This window comes from Durio zibethinus, chromosome 12 (genome assembly GCF_047325235.1).
Source record: "Durio zibethinus cultivar Kanyao isolate XHJ-2024 chromosome 12, ASM4732523v1, whole genome shotgun sequence".
Classification (NCBI taxonomy): domain Eukaryota; kingdom Viridiplantae; phylum Streptophyta; class Magnoliopsida; order Malvales; family Malvaceae; genus Durio; species Durio zibethinus.
Window position 1 is genome coordinate 23,580,088 of NC_143173.1, and position 10,626 is coordinate 23,590,713.

General features: G+C 34.6%; 2 protein-coding genes and 1 non-coding gene across 4 annotated transcripts; 1 reads left to right on the top strand and 2 right to left on the bottom strand.

The window, feature by feature from the left end:
- On the top strand, positions 1 to 5,046 carry LOC111297241 (nuclear transcription factor Y subunit A-10-like). 2 transcript variants are annotated; one of them, XM_022891894.2, is made up of 6 exons: positions 1 to 552; positions 674 to 1,007; positions 3,063 to 3,172; positions 3,265 to 3,333; positions 3,887 to 4,027; positions 4,348 to 5,046. In XM_022891894.2, the coding sequence occupies exons 2-6, from the start codon at positions 746 to 748 to the stop codon at positions 4,780 to 4,782; spliced, it is 1,017 nt and encodes a 338-aa protein (XP_022747629.1). In that variant the 5' UTR covers positions 1 to 552; positions 674 to 745; the 3' UTR covers positions 4,783 to 5,046. The 2 variants fall into 2 exon arrangements, with proteins under 2 accessions (XP_022747629.1, XP_022747632.1); XM_022891897.2 differs by having other exon boundaries at positions 8 to 552; positions 4,378 to 5,046.
- A 1,113-nt stretch (positions 5,047 to 6,159) lies between these two features.
- TRNAL-AAG (transfer RNA leucine (anticodon AAG)) lies at positions 6,160 to 6,240 on the bottom strand. The gene has a single exon. It is a non-coding gene; the product is annotated as a tRNA-Leu (tRNA).
- A 1,525-nt stretch (positions 6,241 to 7,765) lies between these two features.
- On the bottom strand, positions 7,766 to 9,804 carry LOC111297129 (syntaxin-121-like). The gene is made up of 2 exons (XM_022891749.2): positions 8,884 to 9,804; positions 7,766 to 8,639 (listed from the first exon to the last, which is right to left on the bottom strand). Exons 1-2 carry the CDS (start codon positions 9,437 to 9,439, stop codon positions 8,203 to 8,205), a joined length of 993 nt encoding a protein of 330 aa, XP_022747484.2. The 5' UTR covers positions 9,440 to 9,804; the 3' UTR covers positions 7,766 to 8,202.
- Between the last annotated feature and the right edge of the window lie 822 nt (positions 9,805 to 10,626).

A 10,626-nucleotide genomic window follows, 5' to 3' on the forward strand; every position in this document is an offset into this window, starting at 1 on the left:
TTCTTTTTCTCTTTCGTTGAAGTTTCTGGTTATCATCATCAGAATCTTCTTCTTCTTCTTCTTCTTCTTCTTCTGTTTAGTCTCTAATGATCTTTCTCTACTGGGTTTATCTTTTTTAACCCTTTGCTCCATCAGGGTTTTTGAGTTTTTTTGCTTCCATCTCAGTTCATCTTTGTTTCTAGCTATGGGGTTTTGGCCCTTTTTGTATTTGCCATGGCTTTTTATTCTGAGAAATTTTTGGCTTATATTTGTATAGAAAATCCAAGTTTATTGTTTTAGAAAGAGTGAACTTTGACCAGGGACAACTCTTTTTTCATGTTTGTTTTATATTATTAATCAAACTTATATATATATATATATGTTTTTTTTTTATCCTCGTAGCTTAGGTAAAAGATTGCAGGTGTTGGGATTTGAATCTTATTAGATCGTCCGACGAATACATAAATCAACTGCTCTAAAACTCGGATTCTAATCAAGCTTGATTTTATTTAAGGTTTCCCTGTGACCGTTGTGACTTTGGGTCCAAAGGAAAGGAGATCTCAACAAGTCACGGTAGAGGTTTTTTCTATGAAACCTTATCGAAAATGTTTTATAGGATTTTCCTTCCAAATTTGTATATCAAAATTTAGCAAAATTTCACGATGTATGTTTAATTACATGTTTCATATTGCAGGAAATAGTTGAATAATTGAAATATAGTTAGTTGCAAGGGGGGACGACACTGCTGGGATCACTTTGAGAGGGTATGGCCATGCAAACTCTGTATCTTAAAGAACATGATGGGATTGTACATAATCCCCTGGGGCAGTTGGATTCAGTACCATCACTGCCTTGGTGGAGTGGCTTAGGATCTCAATCCGTTTATGGGGAGTCTTGTGGCCAATTGAAGCCTTTGTTGATGGAACATCCCTCCGGTGGAGACCAAGTCACTTCCACTAAACAAGCTGACAGGGGTACTGAACAAGAACTGAATAAAGGAAATCCTGCTCGGTTCACTATATTCCCTGGTAATCTCATCTCAATTTTTAGGTTTACCACTTAAAATCTTGTTTCTATTATTAAATTTGCTATAGCCAAATATTTATACGCCTGTGGTTATATAGAACTTCATGTTGTTAGACAAAGGCCTTTGTTTCTATATTTCTTCTCTTCTCTTCTCTTTCTCTTGGGAGCTGTTCTTGAGCCTTACTTAAACAAGGAAAGGGTGAATAAGGTACTCTGGGAGTTCTTAGATTTGAAGATTGTCTAGAAAGCACATTATGAAGATCAATTATTACATCCAGCTTTTATATTACAATTTGGTTTAGAGACAAAATTGTGACAGGCAAACTAAAATTTGTGGCTTGGGGATATAAATTTATGGTTTGGCCTTATTTAGTAGAGTAATTCTCAAGAGTGATATTAATACCAGTTTCAATCAAGGCAAGAGAGCTTATAGTAGGAAGGTTGGATCATCCTCCCCTGCCATATTTAGTCTTTGCAAATCTTTAAGAAAGGGAATTTCCTAGGAAATAGATGTTGCAGAGACTCGTACGTAACTTAGGAGATGTCATCTGTTTTAACTTAAAAGTCTTAAGGTTTTTTTATTACAACAGACCTTTCACAATATGGGTTTAAATCTCTACATATATTATATTTTATCTTACAATTAGCCAAAGTGAGATTGTGAGCGTTACAATCTCTCCTGTTAAAGTTTGATATGCCCGTCAAATCCAACACAAAACCAAAATCACATCAAACATTAGAATTTTAGAAATGACTCTCACCTTATAACACTTAGCTTTGAGATTCTTTTACATTTGAACGTATGAATACTACTTTTGTCATATTAGATAAAGTAATTAGAAGTTGCACCCATGCCGTAGGATATTGGAAACTTAAAGGAGAAGGCAACTTAAAGCATCTTTTATAAATTTCACTTCTTCACTTTGAAAAGTTTTTCAAATAATTTTGTTTGTTAAGTAATTTAAAGACGCTAGCTGAATCGACAAATAATAAGGTCAATACAGAAGGATCTTTGTGCTATCTATGAGGAATTTTGTACCAAATGGTCTTTGGATTCCATTTATAGTGCAAATGAGGTGCTACGAATGAACGTTCCCAGGTTATGTTAATTTTCACGATTCACCAAATTGTGTAAGTTATAACTTTAAGACAGAAAATGACTACAGGCAAGATAAGATTCGGGGAAAAGAAGAATAAAAGAAGTTTTCTGATGAAATGCCAGGATTATGTATATAAATATAAAATAAAAGAACTACCAAGGCTGGGATGCCTGCAATTTGTGATGATGCTTTAGGATTCACTGCTAAACGAAAATTGTCAGGTTTGTTGGTGTCAAAGTCAAAAGTTATTAGAACATCAGGCACTTGACAAATGATTAGCTTTTGTTAAGGACATTCTTCGAATTTTATCATCATGTAGCGCCGTTGGGGAATGCAGCCTGTAAAAGGTTTTTGTGCATAATGATGGACGTAAATAAAAAAAAAAAATAGCAGAACATTTCAGTTGCATCTTAGAGTTGTTTAATTCATACCTTTTTACGGGAACGAGCCAGTACTTGCTCAAAGAATAGAGTACTTTTATCTGAAGGTTAAAACTGCTGCTCGCTGCATGGATTGTTATTAAACTTGAATAGAGCACTTTTATGTGAAGGTTAAAACTGCATGGATTATCTTCCATCGATTTAGAATTCAGTGAAGAACAAGATGATTATGTAGTTCTACTGCTTCTTTCTAGCCTGCTAGCTAGGATTAATGTTGGCTCTAGTTCCCTTGCCATTTGCCCTTATTATCTAATGTAGTCCACTGATGGATAAATTTATTCCCTTAATGGCTCCTCTTTATGCAACTTGCTCAAGGATTTTTCTTTTCCATCCAATACTGTGTATATGATGATCTACAAATTTTATGACATACTTATCACTGTAACTTATGTTGGTTCATTTGTGTGGTAGAAAAGAGCAAAAACTCTGATACATAGTTGTAACATGCAGATAATTTGGTCTTTAACACGAATTATTAATATACTATCACTAAGCAGCCAACTGGTTTCCTATTTAGGTGATTGCAAAAATTCAGGGGATGGACATAAACCTCATGCAGTCATCTCTCTGCAATCTGCTCCTTCAGAACATCGTGCTCGCTTTGAACTAGGATTTGGTCAACCCACGGTACTATTTCTCAGAAACTTTCTTCCATCAAATGGTTCACATCACTTTGCTACCTTTGTTAATAATTTTTTGTTCTTTGTGAGCTACTGTAGGTCTGTGCAAAATATCCTTACATGGATCAATGCTATGGAGTTTTCTCGACATATGGACCTCAAATTTCGGTTTGTCTTCCATTATCTCTAGCTAACAAATTCTCTGGATTTATGTTGTCGCACTTATATCATCATGATTATGAAGCAAAATATTGTCGTACTCAATATATGGTGCTGCATGTATTTTATTCTTGTTGACCTCTCTAAATTGGTATATGACATGTAGAGACTTTTAAATTTTGTAATATGCAAAAACAAGGGTGTCAAAGTAAAAAATTTTATAATTTAATATTACTGTAATTCTGGCATTCAGTTGCATTTTCTTTGATCCAGAATTTTCCAATCTCACAATTGAATTGTCTTTTACAAAGCCTGCCAAGCATGTGAAAACTTTTACCTTTCATTCATTTTTGCTTCCAACTATTTTTTTTATAATCATATTACAATAATTTATCAAATCGGAAACTTGCGCTTATGTTGGATCTTCCATATTCTTCCTCATGACTGTGTTTCATGGTGGAGAGGTTTCTTATATAAATAACATTCAAAATGCTTACTGATTCATGTTTATCCTCTCCTTCATGTAGCACCTTAACTGATTCATTTAATCCATATGAAATAGGGTCGTGTAATGCTTCCATTGAACTTGGCAACAGAGGACGGACCAATATATGTAAATGCCAAGCAGTACAATGGAATCATAAGGCGTCGGCAATCCCGTGCAAAGGCTGTACTTGAGAATAAAATCACTAAAGCTCGGAAGGTATGATCTCTTCTTTTGGTTTCTGAATTTACTATTTCTTTTAGCAGGGAAAATTTGGGCCAAAGCTTTTACTGAGACAAGTTAGAAGCAAGTTATTTTTTTTTCTCGATACATGCTTTTTGCTTTGATTATATTCTTGTGATTATGAAGTTTGTGATTTACATAAAAATGATTGCCTTATGGATATAGACATCGTTGATTTGGTCAGTATGTTGAGATTACAAAAGCTATTAGGCATGATTTCAATCAAGACCACTATCATATGTCCTTCATTAGTAGATGATTTTTCACTTGAAAATTTTAATGTCTTCATATGCCAGAAACATTTAGGTTCTGCTTTTGTTCCACAGCCATATATGCACTATTCTCGCCATCTGCATGCAATGCGCCGGCCAAGGGGATGTGGTGGGCGTTTCTTGAATACAAAGGTTTCAAACAGTGACAAAGATGGAATTGGAATGAAGAAAGCTGCTCAAGGACTACTTTCTCACCCTACAGGTTCACCAAATTCTGAAGGTCTGCAATCTGACAGCGGAACCTTGAACTCATCCAAGGAAGCCAATGCAGGAGGCTCAACTCTTTCAGGGTCAGAGGTCACCAGCATGTATTCCAGGGTAGATCTTGAGCACTTCCCAATCAATCAGCTTGGACTCTCTGTCCACTCTCTCCCACGGATGATGGACAATGGGCGTGGCACTGTTATGCCCAACAAGTGGGTTGCAACAGCAGATAACTGTTGCAACCTGAAAGTTTGATACCAAGGGGATTAGTGGGATTGGTGCTAAGTTGTTGCACCTACCCACTTTCCCTTAAGCAACCAAGGTTTGCAACAGGTTTTGGTTGCTAGGCAAATCATTCTTGGCTCATCTCAATTTAAGTTTGGTTATGTGTTTGTATTCCTAAAATACGTAGAATTGTGTTGTTCTTAAACCGTGTTATCTACATGTTTGTTATGCCTGGAAATAATGTATTGTAGAATATTATGCTTGTGTTTTAATTTGTATTTTCCTGTTTTATTATCCAATTCCTGATCTGCTGCGGCAGCTAGGGCTATGTGTTTTTTTCTATTTTACAGATGTGTAAACACGTTTGCGAATAACTGACTCTTTTCCCGAAACCTTGGCGTAGTGGTCACGTTCTAGCATTTTTACCATGAAATGTTTATATATTTTTTAATTTAGCAATTATAAAATATGTTATACGAAAATAAGATACGAAAATAAAATCGATTAAAATTTTAATAATAATAATATAAATTTAAAATAATTAAAAAAATATTTTATATTTTTGTATTGATATGAATTAAGATATAATTTTTATATAAAATATTATATTATAAATTTTAATATTTTATATAATATAAATATACGAATCGTTAAATTTATATTATTTCATATCTCTGGTAAAGTGAAGAATGGTGTATTTATTATAACTAAAGAAAAAAAGTGCTAAATGATTGCATAAAAAAAAAAAAAAAAAGTAAATGATTTGCATTTGCCCATGAACCGTGCCATTTTCCTTTGTTAAAACAGTCAGTATATGATTGTGATTATCGTTGATATCCCAAAATCCTATCACATCTTTTTTCATATAGTTAAAGGTACGAATTTAATTTTTGAAAAAAAAAAGTATGCATCAATCATTGAACCAAATACTCCAATGCAACAAACATCACATTAAGTGGAGAATGTCCCTCTTAATAGCATATTTTTTCAGAAGAAACAAATCAATTTACAAAAATGAATTCTGAAAATCATTTTTTCTAAGAATAAGATGAAGTTGAATTTGTTAAAGGAAAAAGTAAAAGAAAAAAAATGATGGGCTCCCTGTTTTATTATTTTCACTTCAAGTAGTAAGTGTGGCCCAACTAGAATCAAATCCAATGTGGACAATACAGATTCCAGACCAACAAGCAACCTCGATTCTTTATGATCAATTGGACAAGTTCAATATCATGGTGACATTAAAAATTAAGGTCTGGCCCAACTTAGTTGACCTACAGATTCCAGACCAACAAGCAAGTTTGATTCTTTATGGCCGATTGGTACAAGTTCAATATGTTTGGCCCAACTTAGTTGGCCCATAAAAAAAACGTTTAGGCCAAAAACAAGGGAGAAAAGCGAAAAGGGAATTGTTGAGAGTGGGATTTGAACCCACGCCCTTTCGGACCAGAACCTTAATCTGGCGCCTTAGACCAACTCGGCCATCTCAACTTATATGTGAAAAATTGAATAAAAATATTAAGTTCTGTAACCATAGATTAATTAGCTCTTCTACATGCATTTTCAAATTCATGGAAGAAATTCTTAGTTGCAGCAGAGTTTTGTTTCGTTTGTGAACTTTTCTTACACATGTTTGTCAAGTAGAAACAACGATAGTCGAAATCAGGGGAAGAAATGCTGCAAAACATATTACACTTGAGATTAAGAGTGAAAGGTGATAATTTAAATCGATTTTCTTTCTTCTTCACTCGAAATCAATATATCATTAAATTACACAATATTTGATGGATTTTATACTTTTTTTAGTTCAATGATAACAACCTCGATCAGTCCTGGGAAAAGTTCACCCTCTAACAGGGCTGTTGAGCCATTGGGATCAAGCCCCAAGTTCTAAATATTAGGTTGACCTGTATAAAACTTGGAACATGCGTGGCCAATGGTACATTTTTTGGTAGCTGAACATACCAAAAGCTCTGGCCAACGAAAGAAATTTGATCATTGCTAAATGCCGAAAGCTGGTGACGTTTACCTACACTGAAACTATTAAATTCCACATCTCCCTATCCTTACGCCAATGTTTGTGTTATTATATACATGCATATTTTCGCCAATACTTTTCTGTAAGTTCTGCCCAAAGTACATATAAAAACCAAGAAAATCTTCGAGCAATACGGCTGAGCATATGCATCCAAAAGAAAAGTGAAAATACCAATTATAATAAAAAGATTCTAGTAGCATTAGCATAATTCTTTTCTTGTTTTGTCGTTTTCTTAAGCTAAAAACTGATATTTAAATCAGTTAATCAATATGATATTTTTAAAATATATATAAATTTTAATAAATTTTAATTTTAATTGTAACACCTACAAATAAAAGTAAAAACATGAATATGAAAAAAATAAGCTAAATAACAATTTCAATGAAAAAAGAAGGTTAAGCATTATTTTTTGTGGGATTGGGTACTATTCTATAATTAAGTAAAAAAATTTTGAAAGGCCGTGAGTCCTGCCTGTCCCGATGGCTACATCCCTACATACAATTTCTTCTCATATTGCTATCTCTCTTTGTAAAAAAAAAATTCTTATCACCAAGTGTAGTTCCTGGAAGCCATCTTTCTTGACAAATCCAAATTCAACGAAAACCTATCAGGAAAACCACTAACGAGAAAGAGTTGGGACAGGAAAGACTATAATTTATATGTGAATTATAAATGATTTAAATGGAAAAAGGTCAAACACTTGCTTCTAAGAGTGGTCATATTCTGGTTGGTACGTGATTTAATGAAAGAAGACAAAATTGTATTCACTGATATCGGTAAACAAATAGATGGTCGATCATCATGTCCCAGCCAGTACCAAAAAGAAAATCTTCAAGTCATTTTCTGTCTGCAGTTATTTATTTCTTTTCCTATTACCTATTGCCAAGTGGTTAGTGGAAGGTCACCATTGTTGAATTTTATTCCAAATCGAAGTACAGCCAAAAACGTATTCAGGAACACACAGGTGACCAAAATGTGTATGATCCAAGAACTAAATTTTATTTATAAACTATAGAATAATAAGATGCTACATATCTACTGGAACATGTTTGAATAAACTGTATCTGTAGCAACCATGAAAATAGGAAAGAACTAGAACAAAAATATTGGTTACAGGAAAGAATCAATAATCAAAATGGTACTGTCTCCCCAAGAAAGTTTATCTGAATTTTGAAAAGAAATGGTGGCATTCCTTTCCCAATCCAGCCCTATCCCCTGCTTTCCAATAAAAAACAAATAATGCAGAGGAAAGCTTCAATGCCATTCAACCAAATGTCTCGGTCCATCAAACTTTCTTCTCTTGATAGATTCATTAAACAAATCCACAAAAGGAAAATGCAAAAATTCATATCTCAAACAAGAGTACAGCATAGCATAGCTAACACTGATCTATGCCTAATCACAGCAACCTATGGTTAGGCAGTAGGTGGAGGTGGAGGTGGAGGTGTGGCTGGAGAAGGACTGTTGCTGCCACCGCTGCCGCCGCCACCATTGTTTTCCCATGGTCTCACAGTGAATAACACCACAAACAAGATGATCACCAGCAAAAGTATGATAGCATAACAAGTCCATTTCCTGGTATTTTTCTGGTAATTCCTAGCTGTTTGCAGCCGCTCAGTTCCACCTCTCACAAATGAATTAGCTCTGTTCACTTGGCTCTCAATATCATCCAATTGCTCACCTTGAGCCTGAACCAGCACTGCCATGTCCAAGAAAACTTGGTGCAACTCCTTGAGATTCTTCTCCAAATCCTTAACAGCATCATGCCTTTCTTGAATCTCATTGATTGTGTCCAAAATTCTTCCCCTCCCTTGTTCTTGAATGGCTTTTTGCAAAAAAGTCTCACTCTCTCCTACAATATTTTAACACAAGTTCCCAAAATTAGTAATCCGTCTAAATTAACCAAATCAACCTTTTTCTTTTCACCAAATCAATTCTGAACTTTTCAGAGCAGTTGAATCTTTTTGTCTGAATCTTGTAAAAAACATAATGAACTTTAGGGAATGAAAAAAAAATCCCTTTTTTTTTATAAAGCTCGGATTGAATAACAGGCTTTGATATGTACCAAAAAAGAAAAAGCTAATGCTTGAACTGACCTGTCGAAATCAAAAGATCAAGAGTCCTCTCATCTGGGTTTTCTCCAGTAACCGTGAAATACCTTCTCTGAACAGTTTCTCTGTACTCAGACGAGATCTTTTCTCTCAACCCATTAAAACTTTCCATAGAATCCTTCAATTTCTTTCTCAACCCGTTGACGACCGACGTCCTCGTCCGGTCCGAAGAAGACCCAGGTCCACACCCAGGCAAGCTCCTGTTGGCCGCGTTGGACCGGTCAAGCGCTTCCAGCCTAACCTTAATAAGCTTGGCCTTTTTCAAAGCCATGGCTACATCAGCATCCATCCTTGCTCTCAATTCTTTCACGGCTTTCGCGTTGTGTAACGTCTTGCTTTGCTCGTGAGATGACGAGAGGTTGTCGTTCAGCCTCTCCAGTTCCTTGAGCTCGTCTTTGATGGACTCGACATCTTCAAAGAACTTGTCGAGGTTGACACCGCCGGAGGTGGAGGAGGATTGTGTCATCTCGATTACGTGGTGATCAGGAGACGCTTCTTCGCCTCGGAAGCGAGAGAAAGAGCCTGAAAATAGATTATTCATTTTTGGTTTTCTTGTTAAAAACTCTTCAGAGCTTTAAAAACGTTCGTTGGATCAGACAGAAATGGTATTAATACGGGTGAAGGTGTTTGGTTATCGAGTCATAAACCCAACTTCTTGATCAGAAAAAAAAAAAAAAAAGGCTTTTTAAGAGATTGTGAGAAAAGGGTAAGGCAAACGTGGGGTAGAAATGGTGGGAAAAAAGAGGTTTTGAAGGTGGGATTTGGGTCAAGAAGGTTTCGAGTTTCAGCAAATGGGGGAAGGAAAGCATGAAATAGACATGCACTGTCATTGAAATTGTTTATTGTTGTTTTAAACAGGAAAGAAGCAAAGAATTGAAAAGAGAAAGAGGAAATATCTTGGAAGGTGGAAGAAAAGAAAAGGTCATGACTCAATAACCGAGTAAGGATGTTCATTGTTCGAGTAAATTGGGAAAACGCGTGGGGTAAAAATTTTTGGATAATAGATTGATTTAGTACTAACTGTTCCTACTAATTTATATTTGATTTGATCTTTCATGTCTTCGGTTTTGGAAGGACTTGGTGTTGTTGTTGGTGGGAAGACTTGAGCATTTAAAAAGTACTTCAACAAAAGAGAAGACTTGACTTGCTCGTACTGATTTGAGGTTATCTTTCTCAATCCCCCTCGTCTTCAGTTGTTTCCCTTTGCTTGGGCTTCGTTGTGTCTTTCAGGTTTATTATCTATAATTTTTTAAATATATTTATTAAATAAATAATACAGAAGAGTTAATAAAATTTTTTTAAAAAATTGATACCATGCTTTAAAGTTTTTTTTCAAAATTTTAAATTTATTAAAATCAATAATTTTAATTTTTAGGTGTTTATTCTAATAAACTTTACAAATAATATAACCAAGGATTAACTCATTGGTTCATGACTTAAAAATATTTTCTTGATCCCAAACTGCAGCATTTTTATTAAAAAAAAAAAAAAAAACTCTAAAACCAACAAGTTATGATTTGGATCCCACTCCAACTTTTCTTAGTTTCTTCTATATATACAAGTTTATCACAGCCTTCAGTGAGAGTAAATACTTGTCCTTGTCCTTGCTGGGGCCTTTTTCTTTATTATGGTTGCCTTAAAGGATAATTAAAATATTATTTAAGAAAAAATAATACATTAATTATATTTTTTCCTTAAATATCATTTTAATCAATGTCATAGGACATG

What these genes read in the sequence shown, in the direction of transcription:
- LOC111297241 (XM_022891894.2), top strand. Translation starts at nt 746, where the DNA reads ATGGCCATGCAAACTCTGTATCTTAAAGAACATGATGGGATTGTACAT. An exon ending in CATATGGACCTCAAATTTCG is followed by an intron (nt 3,334 to 3,886) that starts GTTTGTCTTCCA and finishes CATATGAAATAG; the next exon opens with GGTCGTGTAATGCTTCCATT. An exon ending in AAATCACTAAAGCTCGGAAG is followed by an intron (nt 4,028 to 4,347) that starts GTATGATCTCTT and finishes TTCATATGCCAG; the next exon opens with AAACATTTAGGTTCTGCTTT.
- LOC111297129 (XM_022891749.2), bottom strand. Translation starts at nt 9,439, where the DNA reads ATGAATAATCTATTTTCAGGCTCTTTCTCTCGCTTCCGAGGCGAAGAA. An exon ending in TGATCTTTTGATTTCGACAG is followed by an intron (nt 8,640 to 8,883) that starts GTCAGTTCAAGC and finishes AAAATATTGTAG; the next exon opens with GAGAGAGTGAGACTTTTTTG.